A 19690-nucleotide genomic window follows, 5' to 3' on the forward strand; every position below is an offset into this window, starting at 1 on the left:
GGGGGGGGGTGGGGGGGGGGGGGGGTGGGGGGGGGGGGGGGTGGGGGGGGGGGGGGGTGGGGGGGGGGGGGGGTGGGGGGGGGGGGGGGTGGGGGGGGGGGGGGGTGGGGGGGGGGGGGGGTGGGGGGGGGGGGGGGTGGGGGGGGGGGGGGGTGGGGGGGGGGGGGGGTGGGGGGGGGGGGGGGTGGGGGGGGGGGGGGGTGGGGGGGGGGGGGGGTGGGGGGGGGGGGGGGTGGGGGGGGGGGGGGGTGGGGGGGGGGGGGGGTGGGGGGGGGGGGGGGTGGGGGGGGGGGGGGGTGGGGGGGGGGGGGGGTGGGGGGGGGGGGGGGTGGGGGGGGGGGGGGGTGGGGGGGGGGGGGGGTGGGGGGGGGGGGGGGTGGGGGGGGGGGGGGGTGGGGGGGGGGGGGGGTGGGGGGGGGGGGGGGTGGGGGGGGGGGGGGGTGGGGGGGGGGGGGGGTGGGGGGGGGGGGGGGTGGGGGGGGGGGGGGGTGGGGGGGGGGGGGGGTGGGGGGGGGGGGGGGTGGGGGGGGGGGGGGGTGGGGGGGGGGGGGGGTGGGGGGGGGGGGGGGTGGGGGGGGGGGGGGGTGGGGGGGGGGGGGGGTGGGGGGGGGGGGGGGTGGGGGGGGGGGGGGGTGGGGGGGGGGGGGGGTGGGGGGGGGGGGGGGTGGGGGGGGGGGGGGGTGGGGGGGGGGGGGGGTGGGGGGGGGGGGGGGTGGGGGGGGGGGGGGGTGGGGGGGGGGGGGGGTGGGGGGGGGGGGGGGTGGGGGGGGGGGGGGGTGGGGGGGGGGGGGGGTGGGGGGGGGGGGGGGTGGGGGGGGGGGGGGGTGGGGGGGGGGGGGGGTGGGGGGGGGGGGGGGTGGGGGGGGGGGGGGGTGGGGGGGGGGGGGGGTGGGGGGGGGGGGGGGTGGGGGGGGGGGGGGGTGGGGGGGGGGGGGGGTGGGGGGGGGGGGGGGTGGGGGGGGGGGGGGGTGGGGGGGGGGGGGGGTGGGGGGGGGGGGGGGTGGGGGGGGGGGGGGGTGGGGGGGGGGGGGGGTGGGGGGGGGGGGGGGTGGGGGGGGGGGGGGGTGGGGGGGGGGGGGGGTGGGGGGGGGGGGGGGTGGGGGGGGGGGGGGGTGGGGGGGGGGGGGGGTGGGGGGGGGGGGGGGTGGGGGGGGGGGGGGGTGGGGGGGGGGGGGGGTGGGGGGGGGGGGGGGTGGGGGGGGGGGGGGGTGGGGGGGGGGGGGGGTGGGGGGGGGGGGGGGTGGGGGGGGGGGGGGGTGGGGGGGGGGGGGGGTGGGGGGGGGGGGGGGTGGGGGGGGGGGGGGGTGGGGGGGGGGGGGGGTGGGGGGGGGGGGGGGTGGGGGGGGGGGGGGGTGGGGGGGGGGGGGGGTGGGGGGGGGGGGGGGTGGGGGGGGGGGGGGGTGGGGGGGGGGGGGGGTGGGGGGGGGGGGGGGTGGGGGGGGGGGGGGGTGGGGGGGGGGGGGGGTGGGGGGGGGGGGGGGTGGGGGGGGGGGGGGGTGGGGGGGGGGGGGGGTGGGGGGGGGGGGGGGTGGGGGGGGGGGGGGGTGGGGGGGGGGGGGGGTGGGGGGGGGGGGGGGTGGGGGGGGGGGGGGGTGGGGGGGGGGGGGGGTGGGGGGGGGGGGGGGTGGGGGGGGGGGGGGGTGGGGGGGGGGGGGGGTGGGGGGGGGGGGGGGTGGGGGGGGGGGGGGGTGGGGGGGGGGGGGGGTGGGGGGGGGGGGGGGTGGGGGGGGGGGGGGGTGGGGGGGGGGGGGGGTGGGGGGGGGGGGGGGTGGGGGGGGGGGGGGGTGGGGGGGGGGGGGGGTGGGGGGGGGGGGGGGTGGGGGGGGGGGGGGGTGGGGGGGGGGGGGGGTGGGGGGGGGGGGGGGTGGGGGGGGGGGGGGGTGGGGGGGGGGGGGGGTGGGGGGGGGGGGGGGTGGGGGGGGGGGGGGGTGGGGGGGGGGGGGGGTGGGGGGGGGGGGGGGTGGGGGGGGGGGGGGGTGGGGGGGGGGGGGGGTGGGGGGGGGGGGGGGTGGGGGGGGGGGGGGGTGGGGGGGGGGGGGGGTGGGGGGGGGGGGGGGTGGGGGGGGGGGGGGGTGGGGGGGGGGGGGGGTGGGGGGGGGGGGGGGTGGGGGGGGGGGGGGGTGGGGGGGGGGGGGGGTGGGGGGGGGGGGGGGTGGGGGGGGGGGGGGGTGGGGGGGGGGGGGGGTGGGGGGGGGGGGGGGTGGGGGGGGGGGGGGGTGGGGGGGGGGGGGGGTGGGGGGGGGGGGGGGTGGGGGGGGGGGGGGGTGGGGGGGGGGGGGGGTGGGGGGGGGGGGGGGTGGGGGGGGGGGGGGGTGGGGGGGGGGGGGGGTGGGGGGGGGGGGGGGTGGGGGGGGGGGGGGGTGGGGGGGGGGGGGGGTGGGGGGGGGGGGGGGTGGGGGGGGGGGGGGGTGGGGGGGGGGGGGGGTGGGGGGGGGGGGGGGTGGGGGGGGGGGGGGGTGGGGGGGGGGGGGGGTGGGGGGGGGGGGGGGTGGGGGGGGGGGGGGGTGGGGGGGGGGGGGGGTGGGGGGGGGGGGGGGTGGGGGGGGGGGGGGGTGGGGGGGGGGGGGGGTGGGGGGGGGGGGGGGTGGGGGGGGGGGGGGGTGGGGGGGGGGGGGGGTGGGGGGGGGGGGGGGTGGGGGGGGGGGGGGGTGGGGGGGGGGGGGGGTGGGGGGGGGGGGGGGTGGGGGGGGGGGGGGGTGGGGGGGGGGGGGGGTGGGGGGGGGGGGGGGTGGGGGGGGGGGGGGGTGGGGGGGGGGGGGGGTGGGGGGGGGGGGGGGTGGGGGGGGGGGGGGGTGGGGGGGGGGGGGGGTGGGGGGGGGGGGGGGTGGGGGGGGGGGGGGGTGGGGGGGGGGGGGGGTGGGGGGGGGGGGGGGTGGGGGGGGGGGGGGGTGGGGGGGGGGGGGGGTGGGGGGGGGGGGGGGTGGGGGGGGGGGGGGGTGGGGGGGGGGGGGGGTGGGGGGGGGGGGGGGTGGGGGGGGGGGGGGGTGGGGGGGGGGGGGGGTGGGGGGGGGGGGGGGTGGGGGGGGGGGGGGGTGGGGGGGGGGGGGGGTGGGGGGGGGGGGGGGTGGGGGGGGGGGGGGGTGGGGGGGGGGGGGGGTGGGGGGGGGGGGGGGTGGGGGGGGGGGGGGGTGGGGGGGGGGGGGGGTGGGGGGGGGGGGGGGTGGGGGGGGGGGGGGGTGGGGGGGGGGGGGGGTGGGGGGGGGGGGGGGTGGGGGGGGGGGGGGGTGGGGGGGGGGGGGGGTGGGGGGGGGGGGGGGTGGGGGGGGGGGGGGGTGGGGGGGGGGGGGGGTGGGGGGGGGGGGGGGTGGGGGGGGGGGGGGGTGGGGGGGGGGGGGGGTGGGGGGGGGGGGGGGTGGGGGGGGGGGGGGGTGGGGGGGGGGGGGGGTGGGGGGGGGGGGGGGTGGGGGGGGGGGGGGGTGGGGGGGGGGGGGGGTGGGGGGGGGGGGGGGTGGGGGGGGGGGGGGGTGGGGGGGGGGGGGGGTGGGGGGGGGGGGGGGTGGGGGGGGGGGGGGGTGGGGGGGGGGGGGGGTGGGGGGGGGGGGGGGTGGGGGGGGGGGGGGGTGGGGGGGGGGGGGGGTGGGGGGGGGGGGGGGTGGGGGGGGGGGGGGGTGGGGGGGGGGGGGGGTGGGGGGGGGGGGGGGTGGGGGGGGGGGGGGGTGGGGGGGGGGGGGGGTGGGGGGGGGGGGGGGTGGGGGGGGGGGGGGGTGGGGGGGGGGGGGGGTGGGGGGGGGGGGGGGTGGGGGGGGGGGGGGGTGGGGGGGGGGGGGGGTGGGGGGGGGGGGGGGTGGGGGGGGGGGGGGGTGGGGGGGGGGGGGGGTGGGGGGGGGGGGGGGTGGGGGGGGGGGGGGGTGGGGGGGGGGGGGGGTGGGGGGGGGGGGGGGTGGGGGGGGGGGGGGGTGGGGGGGGGGGGGGGTGGGGGGGGGGGGGGGTGGGGGGGGGGGGGGGTGGGGGGGGGGGGGGGTGGGGGGGGGGGGGGGTGGGGGGGGGGGGGGGTGGGGGGGGGGGGGGGTGGGGGGGGGGGGGGGTGGGGGGGGGGGGGGGTGGGGGGGGGGGGGGGTGGGGGGGGGGGGGGGTGGGGGGGGGGGGGGGTGGGGGGGGGGGGGGGTGGGGGGGGGGGGGGGTGGGGGGGGGGGGGGGTGGGGGGGGGGGGGGGTGGGGGGGGGGGGGGGTGGGGGGGGGGGGGGGTGGGGGGGGGGGGGGGTGGGGGGGGGGGGGGGTGGGGGGGGGGGGGGGTGGGGGGGGGGGGGGGTGGGGGGGGGGGGGGGTGGGGGGGGGGGGGGGTGGGGGGGGGGGGGGGTGGGGGGGGGGGGGGGTGGGGGGGGGGGGGGGTGGGGGGGGGGGGGGGTGGGGGGGGGGGGGGGTGGGGGGGGGGGGGGGTGGGGGGGGGGGGGGGTGGGGGGGGGGGGGGGTGGGGGGGGGGGGGGGTGGGGGGGGGGGGGGGTGGGGGGGGGGGGGGGTGGGGGGGGGGGGGGGTGGGGGGGGGGGGGGGTGGGGGGGGGGGGGGGTGGGGGGGGGGGGGGGTGGGGGGGGGGGGGGGTGGGGGGGGGGGGGGGTGGGGGGGGGGGGGGGTGGGGGGGGGGGGGGGTGGGGGGGGGGGGGGGTGGGGGGGGGGGGGGGTGGGGGGGGGGGGGGGTGGGGGGGGGGGGGGGTGGGGGGGGGGGGGGGTGGGGGGGGGGGGGGGTGGGGGGGGGGGGGGGTGGGGGGGGGGGGGGGTGGGGGGGGGGGGGGGTGGGGGGGGGGGGGGGTGGGGGGGGGGGGGGGTGGGGGGGGGGGGGGGTGGGGGGGGGGGGGGGTGGGGGGGGGGGGGGGTGGGGGGGGGGGGGGGTGGGGGGGGGGGGGGGTGGGGGGGGGGGGGGGTGGGGGGGGGGGGGGGTGGGGGGGGGGGGGGGTGGGGGGGGGGGGGGGTGGGGGGGGGGGGGGGTGGGGGGGGGGGGGGGTGGGGGGGGGGGGGGGTGGGGGGGGGGGGGGGTGGGGGGGGGGGGGGGTGGGGGGGGGGGGGGGTGGGGGGGGGGGGGGGTGGGGGGGGGGGGGGGTGGGGGGGGGGGGGGGTGGGGGGGGGGGGGGGTGGGGGGGGGGGGGGGTGGGGGGGGGGGGGGGTGGGGGGGGGGGGGGGTGGGGGGGGGGGGGGGTGGGGGGGGGGGGGGGTGGGGGGGGGGGGGGGTGGGGGGGGGGGGGGGTGGGGGGGGGGGGGGGTGGGGGGGGGGGGGGGTGGGGGGGGGGGGGGGTGGGGGGGGGGGGGGGTGGGGGGGGGGGGGGGTGGGGGGGGGGGGGGGTGGGGGGGGGGGGGGGTGGGGGGGGGGGGGGGTGGGGGGGGGGGGGGGTGGGGGGGGGGGGGGGTGGGGGGGGGGGGGGGTGGGGGGGGGGGGGGGTGGGGGGGGGGGGGGGTGGGGGGGGGGGGGGGTGGGGGGGGGGGGGGGTGGGGGGGGGGGGGGGTGGGGGGGGGGGGGGGTGGGGGGGGGGGGGGGTGGGGGGGGGGGGGGGTGGGGGGGGGGGGGGGTGGGGGGGGGGGGGGGTGGGGGGGGGGGGGGGTGGGGGGGGGGGGGGGTGGGGGGGGGGGGGGGTGGGGGGGGGGGGGGGTGGGGGGGGGGGGGGGTGGGGGGGGGGGGGGGTGGGGGGGGGGGGGGGTGGGGGGGGGGGGGGGTGGGGGGGGGGGGGGGTGGGGGGGGGGGGGGGTGGGGGGGGGGGGGGGTGGGGGGGGGGGGGGGTGGGGGGGGGGGGGGGTGGGGGGGGGGGGGGGTGGGGGGGGGGGGGGGTGGGGGGGGGGGGGGGTGGGGGGGGGGGGGGGTGGGGGGGGGGGGGGGTGGGGGGGGGGGGGGGTGGGGGGGGGGGGGGGTGGGGGGGGGGGGGGGTGGGGGGGGGGGGGGGTGGGGGGGGGGGGGGGTGGGGGGGGGGGGGGGTGGGGGGGGGGGGGGGTGGGGGGGGGGGGGGGTGGGGGGGGGGGGGGGTGGGGGGGGGGGGGGGTGGGGGGGGGGGGGGGTGGGGGGGGGGGGGGGTGGGGGGGGGGGGGGGTGGGGGGGGGGGGGGGTGGGGGGGGGGGGGGGTGGGGGGGGGGGGGGGTGGGGGGGGGGGGGGGTGGGGGGGGGGGGGGGTGGGGGGGGGGGGGGGTGGGGGGGGGGGGGGGTGGGGGGGGGGGGGGGTGGGGGGGGGGGGGGGTGGGGGGGGGGGGGGGTGGGGGGGGGGGGGGGTGGGGGGGGGGGGGGGTGGGGGGGGGGGGGGGTGGGGGGGGGGGGGGGTGGGGGGGGGGGGGGGTGGGGGGGGGGGGGGGTGGGGGGGGGGGGGGGTGGGGGGGGGGGGGGGTGGGGGGGGGGGGGGGTGGGGGGGGGGGGGGGTGGGGGGGGGGGGGGGTGGGGGGGGGGGGGGGTGGGGGGGGGGGGGGGTGGGGGGGGGGGGGGGTGGGGGGGGGGGGGGGTGGGGGGGGGGGGGGGTGGGGGGGGGGGGGGGTGGGGGGGGGGGGGGGTGGGGGGGGGGGGGGGTGGGGGGGGGGGGGGGTGGGGGGGGGGGGGGGTGGGGGGGGGGGGGGGTGGGGGGGGGGGGGGGTGGGGGGGGGGGGGGGTGGGGGGGGGGGGGGGTGGGGGGGGGGGGGGGTGGGGGGGGGGGGGGGTGGGGGGGGGGGGGGGTGGGGGGGGGGGGGGGTGGGGGGGGGGGGGGGTGGGGGGGGGGGGGGGTGGGGGGGGGGGGGGGTGGGGGGGGGGGGGGGTGGGGGGGGGGGGGGGTGGGGGGGGGGGGGGGTGGGGGGGGGGGGGGGTGGGGGGGGGGGGGGGTGGGGGGGGGGGGGGGTGGGGGGGGGGGGGGGTGGGGGGGGGGGGGGGTGGGGGGGGGGGGGGGTGGGGGGGGGGGGGGGTGGGGGGGGGGGGGGGTGGGGGGGGGGGGGGGTGGGGGGGGGGGGGGGTGGGGGGAAGATGTTATGGACTACAATTCCCATCAGCCCCAGCCAGCATGGCCAATTGGCCATGCTGGTTGGGGCTGATGGGAAATGTAGTCCATAACATCTGGAGTGCCAAAGGTTCGCCACCACGGGGCTATACCCTCAAGCCCTGCCCCCATGCTTTTAAAAGAAAAGGAGTCAAGGACTGAGCCTTTCAGTTCCTTGTGCTCTCCCCAGAGGGGAGGGCAGAAGGGACTGCCAGCTGCCAGTGGGAGCCAGGAGGGCGCAAGGCCTGGGTGTGGGGCTCAGGGGGTGGGGCCCTACTCCCCTGAACCCCACCCCCTGGCATAGAGGGGGCGCGCCCGGAGAACAGCTGTCTCCGGGCCCCATTTCCCCACCACACGCCTCTGGAACTGAAGAGGTGAAAAAGAGTCTGGATTTATACCCTGCTTTTCTCAACCATAAGGAGTCTGAAAACAGCTTATAAACTCCTTCTTCTCCCCACAATAAACACCTTGTGAGGTAGGTGGGGCTAAGAAAGTTCAGAGGAAATTGTGACTTCATGTGTACGAGTGGGGAATCAAACCCAGTTCTCCAGATTCGAGTCTGCCTCTCTGAACCACTACACCACGCTGGCTGCACACACCTGCTCAGGCAGAAGGTAATCCTTACCACTGAGGAGCAGGATGATATCTAGTCAATTTCATTATCACAATGTCAAATAAAGATAAATGAAAATGAGACTCAGGCGTCTCCGAACACAGAAGCATTCAGCACCTGTTGTGAAATCGTCTCTGTGCAGCCTTGTGAGGAGTTCATGCTTAATTACATCCACACAAAAACAATTATGAGTACAATTCCACCCACCACATTCGTGCATTAATATCTGCCATGGTTTGTGAAGCACAGTTTCATCTGAAGCATGCAATTGGTTTTTTGTTGCCTGCGTGAAACTCCCCCTAATAACTTGCAGAATAATAGTTTACCTCACTGAATCACGGTGTATGACTGCTATGAAATACTTACACTCTACAAAGTAAGAGCTGGCATCAATCTTCCAGATAATCTGTCCCCGATGAGAGCCGTTCACCCCACGGTTCTTGTAGTCCAGGAAGTTTTCAGACAGGACTTCATCTGCAAAATGTAATAAAGGAGCTCCGATGATCCGAGAGTAAAGGGCTGAAAAGCTGGCCTTTGTATAATTCACCTCTGTATGTGACAGTGACTATGGAAAAACATCAGTTCCTCTCCTTATACATTGTATTGAATTGTGTAACTTTTATATAAGGCTCAGTCTTTAACAAAGGCAAGATAAGATCTTCAAAATACCAAAAATATTTTGTAAAGTATGTTCTGTAACTCAAAGTTCAATAGCAGATGCTGTGCTGTTCCTTAGAGATAACGACTATGCGAGATTGCCACTTTCACAGAATGATCCGAGAAACAGAACGGAATAAAGTTTGCCTTAACCCAAAACTGGGCCTAACTTTGTATAATTCATTTTACCCAGTGGTGGGATCCAAAAATGTTAGTAACAGGTTCCCATGGTGGTGGGATTCAAACTGTGGCATAGCGCCAATGGGGCTGGGCAGGGCACGACAGGGGCGTGGCCAGGCATTCCGAGGGCGGGGCATTCCTGGGCGGGGCTGTGGCAAGGACGCAGCCGCTGCGCCGGTCTGTGGGTGGGAAACGAATGCACGCAGGCGCAGGCTGCCACGCACGCCGGTACACCTCCTGCTAGACTGCTTCAAGTTCTGCGCGCTACTGCTGAGAGGAGGGGCGTAACTAAGGCAAAAATCATGTGGCAAAATCACCAATTAGTAACCCACTCTCGGCACACACAAATAATTAGTAATGTACTCTCGGGAACCTGTGAGAACCTGCTGGATCCCACCTCTGATTTTACCTCCTTTGTATCTCCCATCCAATTTCTCTTTGAAGAAGAAGAGTTGGTTTTATACCTCTCTTTTCTCTACCATAAGGAGTCTCAAAGCGGCTTAGAAACTCCTTCCCTTCTCCCCACAATTATGAGGTAGGTGGGGCTGAGAGAGTTCAAAAAGAACAGTGATTGAGCCGAGGTCACCCAGCAGGCTTCATGTGAAGGAGTGGGGAAAAAACCTGGTTTTCCAAATTAGAGTTTGCCACTCATGTTGGAGCAGTGTGGAATCAAACTCAGTTCTCCAGATTAGAGTCCACAATTCTTAACCACTACCCCATGCTGGTCTGAACAAATAATTTTAGTTCCAGTGCAAAATAAGTGCCTGGGTACAGATGAGCATTTAGGCATAAGTTGATTATAGCTTTAGACACATCTTCAAGATAGCTTTTAAGTCAAGAGTAATGGTTAGGGTAGTTTGGACACTCATGGTGCCTCCGGACACGCATGGGGGCGTCCGATAATGCAGGGGGCGTCCTGACACGCATGGGACGCGTCCGGCCATGCAGAGGGGCCGTCCGGCCACGCAGGAGGGTGTCCGGACAGGCAAGGGGGCCGTCCAGACATGCAGGGGGGTGTCCGGAACCGCAGGGGGGCAGTTTGGACACTCATGGTGCGTCTGGACACGCATGGGGGCATCCGATAATGCAGGGGGCGTCCTGACACGCATGGCACGCGTCCGGACACGCGGGGGGGGGGCATCCGGACACGCAGGGGGGCTGTCCTGACATGCAGAGGACTGTCCGGACATGCAGGGGGGCGTCCGGACACGCATGGGGGCGTCCGGACACGCAGAGGGGCAGTCCAGACACTCTGTGGACGTCCAGACACGCAGGGGGGCCATCCTGACATGCATGGGGGGCGTCTGGACACGCATGGGGGCATCCGGACACGCAGAGGGGCAGTCCGGATACGCAGGGGGGCCATCCGGACACGCAAGGGGTCGTATAATAATCGGTTTCATTAACCGACTATAATCGGTTTCTGTAATCGGGAATAATCGGGAATAATCGGTTTCAGTAATTGGGAATAATCAGTTTCAGTAATTGGTAATAATCGGTTTCAGTAATCGGTTATAATCAGTAATAATCGGTTTCAGTAATCGGTAATAATCGGTTTCAGTAGTTGGTAAAAATCTGTAATAATAACCAGTTTCAGTAATTGGTAACAATCCTATTACACAGGGAATCTGTAAATTTAAAAGTCTCACCTACTATCTGTATCCAAGAAGATACAACAGAGTCAAGCTCAGTCTATTTTAAAAGATCAGGAAGAAATGTCCTGGTCTAGTAGGAACAAAATCTGAATTTTATTACAGCTTTCCATGCCAACAAGAAGATGGAACCAAGACCAGTTTCTAAATATGCTGGAATCTGAAATATTGTTAGGTGCTTGAAAGATGACACAGTGGGAATTCGGCCTCTGTTACCACTATATCTCACAGATTAAATCTGCTGATAGCTGTTAATAAATTCCATTCAATTATTTCCAGTGAGACGACCATGCCTAAACATTGCTGGATTCTGTCTTTTGTACTTCCTAGCCTTCAGCAACAATGGCAGATTTCCCACTGCAAGTGAATGGACTCTCCCCTCTACTGCTTTCAGGGTAGCCAAACTGAACCCAAGAGAAATTTCAGAGTAGATCATTTTGCTGAGAATTAACGAGGGTTACGCCCCCAGCTTTCCACCAGTATATTAAATCTAGAAGGCTGAAGCTGTCCAATTTCTTAACAGTTCCATTCTGTCCAGAAGACTCACAACTCTTGTTCTAAAAATAATGGAAGCCCAAAAGAACTTTCAAACAGCATATCAGAATGCAGGCTTTATCACACACAACGATCTGACACGATCCTCCTCTTCCATACATCAGGATGACTCTGTGTAGTTTTTCTTCCTCTCCAACACTTCACAGAAGGAAAAGGCTTCCATCAGCAGGGGTCCATAAACAAAGTACATTGTTTATTTACAGCAGTCCAAAAACAACAAAGGAAGTAAATATTAGTGATACACGTGTGGTCCTGTCCTAGCTGGCATTTCTAAATCACACCTGGATCAATGTGTCAACTTCCTCCAGCTGGGCACTCAGTCCAAAGTCAGCAAATGGAGACTGGTGGAAGTTTGTCTGTAATCCTTAGATAGCTCTATGCCAGGGTCAAAGATAGATAGCCACTCAGTGCCAAAGACAGGCACCCCTGGGTTCACTCTAGGGGCATGCTGCCATTTTGAAAAGAGTGAGTTCCCGATCAGGAACTTCTCTGCTGACAGAAGACAATGATAGAAGAGAAGAGAAGAGGGAGGGAGTTCCACAAATTCCTGGGGAGTTCCTGGGGAGTTCGTTCCACAAATTTAGGTGCCACACCTGAGAAAGCCCTTTCTCAGGTTGCTACCCATTTAGCCTCAGAAGGAGAGGGGACTTGAAGCAGAACTTCAGAAGACTACAGAGGTCAGGTAGAGTCACAGGGGAGCGAGCAGTCCTTAAAGCACAGGTGTCAAACTCGTGGCCCTCCAGATGTTATGGACTACAGATGTTATGGACTACAGCATAATGCTGGTAGGGGATTATGGGAACTGTAGTCCATAACATCTGGAGGGCCGCGAGTTTGACACCTATGCCTTAAAGTATGTTGGTCCCATTAGGACACTAGATAGTGGACAGTATTTGATCTTCTAGGTCAGGGGTCTTCAAACTATGGACCTCCAGATGTTCATGGACTACAATTCCCATCAGCCCCTGCCAGCATGGCCAAGTGGTAGGGCTCATGGGAATTGTAGTCTATGAACATCTGGAGGGCCATAGTTTGAAGACCCCTGTTCTAGGTGAACAGGGCACTGTCAGGAACACATCCCCCCTGGACACATACCGACCCAGGAATTGATTCCTTATCTGCGGATGACCAGGACGAACCAGGGACCATCCCGGGGAATGATTAGGAAGCTCTGAGGACACCAAGCATCATCAAAACCCTTCTAAACCCAAAGCTCCCAGATTCTGAGGCCTCAGTTGACGGACCTGCCCTTGAAGGCTCAACTCTAGATCAGGTTGCCAGTTTGCCAGACTCCAGGCAACCAGCCCCCTAATTTATAGGGCCAGATCTCAGACCCTCATCCAAACCCAGCAAGAGCAGCAGAGATGGCAAGGCCTTCTCTGTCTTTAGACTATTCAAGCCCCAGGCTAAGAGGAACCTAGTTTACGTGGTGTGAAAGTCAGGGTCATAGGAGGTTAAGAGCTCGTGTATCTAATCTGGAGGAACTGGGTTTGATTCCCAGCTCTGCCACCTGAGCTGTGGAGGCTTATCTGGGGAATTCAGATTAGCCTGTGCACTCCCACACACGCCAGCTGGGTGACCTTGGGCTAGCACAGCTTCTCGGCGCTCTCTCAGCCCCACCTACCTCACAGGGTGTTTGTTGTGAGGGGGGAAGGGCAAGGAGATTGTAAGCCCCTTTGAGTCTCCTGCAGGAGAGAAAGGGGGGATATAAATCCAAACTCTTCTTCTTCTTAAAAATGATATTCAAACAAAAGCAATGTAAAGTTCAACCAGTGTGGTCAATATTCCAGCCTTCCACCTGACAGGTTTAACCCAAGTGACTTCTGAATAAAATAAGTTCAGCACCCACGAGGGAAATAGAAGAAGACTAGTCATTTCTGTTTACTCACAGGGATAAGGGAACAGGATGGTTCAGAAAAGAGGATATAAACTATTTACAGTACAATACAGTCTTGCTGGGCCCATTCTTTTGAGGGTTACCGCTGATTACTTGTTCTACTGATTTCAGAAAGGCGGAGGCGAGGGGAGAAGAAGGCCCACTCTCAAGGGAAGTTGGGAGACCTTCAAAACAAAAGACACCCATCATTTTTCCCATATAGCAAGTATCTGTGCTCTAGTGAACTTTAAACTTGCAGAGTTTTATTGAAACTGGTATTGATTCTCACCTACATGGGAGAATTTCTGAGAAGCAAATCTCTCTGTGGGAAACAGAAAATACCTCCCAGCAGAGATAAAGGATAGTTATTGACATCGCTTATGGACACAGAATGCTAGGAAAATGCCTGGAGACACAGTCTCGAGACACCAAGGTGATTACGCATAGACTAAAAATCATAGAGGAAAATAACGCTTTTGAAATGTGTGTAACCTTTACAAATATGATGCTGAATATATACAGCCACATTTTCTTTCCACCTCAGAGAAATGCTGTAGGTCATTCAAGGGGAAACCAACCACAGACTCTGCAGAGAGAAACTGCCTCCTCCCAGACATACCAGCCTGTTCAGTGAGGTCATTTGGGGCAACAAGGGTTGCCAAACTCTAGACGGGGCCAGAGTTCTCCCCATTTTAGGTTTTAGGATTACAGAGATTTTGGAAGGCCCATCCAAACTCATTCATATCTTTGAGAATTTAATGCTACTGGTTTTCAGTTTATTTGTTTCAATGATTTCACAAATGTAATTATAGAAAGCCACCAAAGAGCAGCTCTTGAACTGGAAAGGTGGCATATAAATAACCTAAATACAACTACATAAACACATATTTTTACTAGGGTCATAATTGGAAACGAGTGAGGTCGGAACAGACAGCCACACTGGCTTATCCCACTGAATCATCCCTGTGCAAATCAAGGCAACCAAAGGGGGCTTTAAATCCCCTCTTCCCTCCCGTGAACAGCAAGAGAAGCTTTGGAACCATTTTTCCTTGTTGTGCACTTCTATCACTTACAGATGAAAGGTTTGCATTATTCACTACAGGCAGTGTACTATATCCATGGTGGCGAACCTATGGCACTCCAGATGTTCATGGACTACAATTCCCATCAGCCCCTGCCAGCATGGCCAATTGGTCTTGCCTCGGGCACCATTTTCTGCTAGGACACCTCTGCCCATCCCTCACTAGTAGCCAAAGGGGACCTGCCAACCCTAGATAGAAAGTTCATACGGGAATATGCATTCCTTCATACTAAAGGCATTACTGCAGAAAAAAGCATGAGGCAGAGTCCTTCCTGTTGAAATGACAGTTAAGTCCCTCACAGTTTCTAGGAATAATACAAATTTTCCAGGACAGTTTCCGAGCTAGGGCTCAGCAGCAATACAGATCGCACACTATATGTTAAGACCTCGCTTCTAAAAAAAAGCTAATGATATAGGACAGAGCTGAAACAAACAATGTAAACCTTTTTGAAATCCATCTAAGTTTTCATTTCATTCAGGAAAAGCTTCACAATTTAATCTTGCAATGAGAACACTTCAGATAGGGTATGAGGGCAGAATCGAAAGAGGTATATAAATCAAAAATACACCACCTGATGCTGAACATGGGAACTGCCTCCACTGAAAAATACTGCCGGATCTGAAGTTCTATAAAGTTCTTTCAGGTTAAGTTATGTACTCTAATTTTCATCTGAAAAATGGGTCTCCAAAAGGGTATTCTTAGGCACCATGGTGCCCCTTGGCACCTTTCTTGGCACCACTGAATGTTTTTAGAAAGCTGGCACGGCGCATGAGACACTTGCCTGGCAGGGTTTCTGGCTGGCCACTGGAGACCTGATGGGCTGTGAGGATTTTTCTTACAAAAATTGTTTGCCTGCAGTTGCCACAATAGCACAAGGATCTTTAATGGATGACTGAAGATAAGTAGTATGCAAGCAAGAACATGTTTTTAAACAATAGTCCTTTCCGCACAGCTCAAAAAAAGGTGCCTGTTGCCACACTGAACACCCAAAATAAGACGTCCAAGGAATGTCTTAAAAAGAGCTGGCTTCTGGTGTACTTTCCCGACAGCAAAGGCATCAGAGAAGAAGAAGAAGAAGAAGAAGAGTTTGGATTTATATCCCCCTTTCTCTCCTGCAGGAGACTCAAAGGGGCTTACAATCTCCTTGCCCTTCCCCCCTCACAACAAACACCCTGTGAGGTAGGTGGGGCTGAGAGAGCTCAGAAGAGCTGTGACTAGCCCAAGGTCACCCAGCTGGCGTATGTGGGAGTGTACAGGCTAATCTGAATTCCCCAGATAAGCCTCCACAGCTCAGGCGGCAGAGCTGGGAATCAAACCCGGTTCCTCCAGATTAGATACATGAGCTCTTAACCTCCTACGCCACTGCGTAGGGAAAGAGGCTGTTTCCTGCCCAACCATTTTGCTGTCTGGTCAGTTTCACCCTCAGCTTGTGTAGCCCCCATGCTCAGAATGGGTTGAACAGTAAGGGGTGGAGACTCAAAGCAGCAAGAGGCTGCAGCAGACCTCATGTAGTTTGGAGGAGACCAGGCTACCAGACTCGGACCTTGGATGTATAAGCCCTTAACACCTTGTTAAGGTAACTGCAATGTTGTTGGGAACTACTGGGAAGGTAGTTGTGTGTTTTTGCTATGTTGTAAATGTTGGAGTTTATTGTTTCAGAGTTTTTTATGTTTGTAATGAGTGAGAGTTCTCCTGGAAACCTTCACCATGTTGAATCCTGTTCACCAAGCCCTTTGAGTCTTCAGGAGCTAACCCACTTGCAAAGAAGAATTGGACTTGGCAGTATCAGTAGACTGTAACTAGAAGGACTTGAAAATGCAACCTGAACAGGATCTTGAAGTGTGATGTTAAATGTTGATGTTTGATGTTATATGTTAAGAAAGTAAACCATTTTGTTTTTAAAATGTGTTGTTGCAAACTCATTCCAAGTTCTGCCCCACAGAACCCACAGTTAGAGGTTACACTTGCACCCAACATTTTGTGTGCAACTGAAAGGATTCTCCCTGCCTCCATTTGGTGAAGGTTGCCCCAGGACGTTTGTTCTGCAGGCTCCGATCCTGGGTCCCTTTTCAGCCCCAAAAGTACGCAGTTGTACACAGCTGGTCCTGCCAATTCCAGGATTATAGCCAGTTTTCCTTTAAAAAATTTTTGGGAGGAGGTTTTTTTTGAAGATATGCAAACACGCATAAGAGAATCTTAGCCAGTCAGAGGACTCCCCTTGAAAAGCATTGGAGCCATGATTGGACAGGTCTACGGCCTATTGCAGGCTTCCAAATGGGCGGTAGACCTGTCCTCCGTGGTTCCAATGCCAATGGTCAGAGACAAAAAAAAATAAAGCTTGTGTTTTGTTCATTTGCTTTCACTCTGAATTTAAGCAGACTTGGATTCACAATTATTATTCAAGGATTAGTCAAAAACATATAGAGGAAAAACCACACACATTTTGGGAATCCCATTTCACTGAAGACAAACTTTCTTTTTAGTGGGAGATCAAACTGAAGGCAAAAAAAAACAGAAAAAGGATAGAGGCATGTGATTTTTAAAGCAAAGTTTCGGCAGCTAATTAGGTCAGAAATATTTTTGATATAGACTTGAAAGAAATGACTGAATAAAAAGAAAAGACAAATACGGCCTAGAAAATTAGGCCCTGGAGGCTTTGTGCATAATCAACTTTTATCAGTTATCTTTTTAAAATATTTTGGATTAATAAAAGGATTTTGGAGGAACTATTTCTATATGTCACTAAGCTCTGTACTGAATGACTCTTGCGTGAGATAGTGAACACATTAAAAAGTAGGCTCTGTCCTGGGCATATTATGGAATCTTTTGTTCCATAACAGCAATGTGACCAACACTAAGTGTTTATGTGTACTTCCAAATGCTCATTTTGCTTTTCCTTTGCTTTGAAACCAGCACATCCAGAGATCATTTTGTAATTGTCCACTTTCCGGATTTTCCCAAGCTTTGCTCTGATCTTTCCCAAACTTTGTTCACACGATCTGTGGGAAAAATCATAGTCCATCTGCATTTGAACTCTGCACTGCTGGGAAGGAGAGGGAGGTCCAGAGGTGGGATCCAGCAGGTTCTCACAGGTTCCCGAGAGTAGGTTACTAATTATTTGTGTATGCCGAGAGGGGGTTACTAATGGGTGATTTTGCCACGTGATTTTTGCCTTAGTTACGCCCCTCCTCTCAGCAGTAGCGTGCAGAACTTGAAGCAGTCTAGCAGGAGGTGCACCAGCGTGCGTGGCAGCCTGCGCCTGCGTGCATTCGTTTCCCGCCCAAGGACTGGCGCAGCGGCTGCGTCCTTGCCACAGCCCCGCCCCCGGAATGCCTGGCCACGCCCCCGTCGTGCCCCGCCCAGCCCCATTGGCGCTACGCCACAGTTTGAATCCCACCACCATGGGAACCTGTTACTAAAAATGTTGGATCCCACCACTGGGGAGGTCACCATTGCTGGGAAGGAGAGGGAAGGAGAGGGAGGTACAACCCAATCTTGTCAGATCTCAGAAGGTGTGTACAGTCAGTACTTGAAACAGGGACCACCAAGGAAGACTCTGCAGAGAAAAGGAACAGCAAACCATCTCTGCTTCTCATTTGCCCTTAAGGCCCTAGTTGTGGTGGCCATAGAAAGTGTGTGTTTCAGAAGATTCTGTCCACACCAGTGCCTTATTTCTTCTCTCAGCCTCTTGAGGTCACCCAGGGGCATACCACCCAGGGAGACATATGGGGTCACATGTACCCGGGCTGTGGCCATTTAGCCACACGGGGGGGGGAATTACCCCCCACACCCCTCCTCCTTCCTCCCGGGCCCATACACTGACTTCAAGACCTGGTGCAAAAACGTTGTTTGATCGTGGTGGGGGAGAGCGGCCCGCCCAGACGGGGTGGGGGGGGGGGCACTCAGATTTTGCACTGGGCTACATTTTCTCTAGATACGATTCTGCTGATGAGTACCACTGTACTCAATGACACCTAATTCCAAGTAACCATGCTGAACACTTAGCTATGCGTTTGAGAAAGGCAATCATTCACCATGCCACACGCTGCACAATAGCCATCAGGGGGTACAGCAGACTTTATTTATTTTTTTTGGAATTGCAAAGGCACTTGGGTGGTTGCACATGACTTGTGCAAAACTTGGAGATGACAAGTTGTGCGGAACTACTTATAATACTTTTTTTCTATTTGCAAAATGAATAAAATACCCCCAGGGCACAGATGACTTACCAATAAGATACATGCCAATCCAGTCCCCTGCATCCACTTCTTCTTTTATATCCCAGTAAATCACTAGGTCCTGCGAATGTCCTATGGAGTAATAGGAGCTGCTGACCATGAGTGTAGACCGGCTGTCCGAGGTGACCAAGTCTGTGTCACTGGTAGAGCGCGGAATCGTTACTGTCTCGTGGGGACCATTCCCAATGTCCATATTGTGGAACTGGTCTGGGTTGTAGCTGTACCTCAGGGGTTCTTTGCACCGGCGCCGGTTTTGAGAGTTCCTAGACGGAGACGCCATGCCCGCCAGGCCTAGGAACCTGTTCTGGTACAGATTCTGTAAAAGTCAAAGAGGAGGGAAATCACTGACACTCAAAATCTGTCTTTTGTGGAAACCAATATAGCTTCATTTTTTTAAAAAAGAAAATAAAAAGTAAATTAATACAATCTTTTTCATGCATGACAACAATATTGTAAGAAGCCCCTATCTATCAAATGTACATGATATACTCTTGATGCATTCTACAGCCAGCTGTTAACAATGAGATATAAAAAGGTAAGTATTTGTCATTATTAACTCTGCCACTGGGACCAACATACCTGAAGATTCTGCGACTGGGACTAACATACCCGAAGATTCAAGAATCGTGTAAGGAGTCGAATAAACTCAATTACAGCCAGATGGAAAACTAGAAGGGGGGAGGTCTGATGGTACTATGGGTGCCTCAAACACCCACCTGGTGGAACAGCTCTGACTTACAGGCCCTGCGGAACAGCATGAAGTCCTACACAGCCTGGCACTCGCTAGACCCGTGATGGCGAACCTTTTTGAGACTGAGTGCCCAAATTGCAATCCAAACACCACTTATTTATCTCAAAGTGCCAGCCCGGCAATTTAACCTGAATGCTGAGGTTTTCGTTCAGAAAAAAAGGTTGGCTCCCTCTTCCTCCGCCCCACCCGCTCGAGCAGGGGCCAGCCTGCTCTAGCCTGCAGCAAGTCCCACGCGCACTGCTCTGTGTCTCTCTAGCATCTCTGCCTCCTCTGCGCCACCCCCCCTCGGGCAGCAGCCACCCAGAGCACAGCCACCAGGCCTGCCCCCCAAGTCTTCCCTGCTCTGCAGTGCGCACACATTGTGCTCAGTGGCTCAGGCCAGCCTAGATGTGTGGCTGGGGGGGGGGGTCATTTTCCGCCCCCCCCACATGACGAACTCTGTGTGCGCGTGCTCCGAGTGCCACCTCTGGCACCCATGCCATAGGTTCGCCATCACTGTGCTAGACAGAGTGTTCCACCAGACGGGGACTGGGGCCCAAAAAGCCTGACCCTGGTTGAGGCTTACTGAACTCCTCCCATCTGCACCTATCCACAAACACCAGTCCTCTTCTGAGGCCCAGCTTTGGTGGCCTGTGCCACGTGAAGCTAGATTAGTGGTCACCTGAGAAAGGGTCTTCTTAGTCATGGTGCCAAAACTCTAGAACTTCTTCCCCAGGGAATTTCATCTACCGCCCTCTAACAGCGGCTACTGCTATCAGGCGAAGACTCTTTTTTTTGCTACTGGCCCTTCTTCTGGTGTTTATGTGTTTTCAATTGCGGCATAATTTTAACTGTACTTTAATTGTTTAAATATTGTAGGGATCCTGATTGGGTGAAAAGGAAGCATTAAAATGTTTATTATAATACTTATATCAGTGATTCCCAACCAGGGTTAAGTCCCAGGGGTACCATGACAATGCTACCGCCTGCCCCCCCCCACCGGAATCAAATGGATTTTGAAGGGGGGGGGGGTTGGAAGCTTCATGGGCTCCCTTTAAACAACACTGAAAAACAGCATTGTTTTATTTGCCTAAATTCGGTGTGGAGGGGGGGGGGGGTAGATTTAAATGGAGCTCTCCCTTTAAATCCCACCAATCCATGTCGAATTTAGGCAAACAAACAACGCGGCTGTCAA

At 63.3% G+C, this 19690-nt stretch overlaps 1 protein-coding gene across 1 annotated transcript in view; it reads right to left on the reverse strand.

The window, feature by feature from the left end:
• Window positions 1–19690, reverse strand: part of HECW1 (HECT, C2 and WW domain containing E3 ubiquitin protein ligase 1) — a 301389-nt gene that overhangs the window by 165231 nt on the left and 116468 nt on the right. The window contains 2 exon segments of the mRNA XM_048510455.1: window positions 7857–7999; window positions 17757–18081. Of these exon segments, the coding sequence (XP_048366412.1) occupies window positions 7857–7999; window positions 17757–18081 (468 nt within the window).

Source organism: Sphaerodactylus townsendi, linkage group LG11 (genome assembly GCF_021028975.2).
Source record: "Sphaerodactylus townsendi isolate TG3544 linkage group LG11, MPM_Stown_v2.3, whole genome shotgun sequence".
NCBI classification, from domain to species: Eukaryota; Metazoa; Chordata; class Lepidosauria; order Squamata; family Sphaerodactylidae; genus Sphaerodactylus; species Sphaerodactylus townsendi.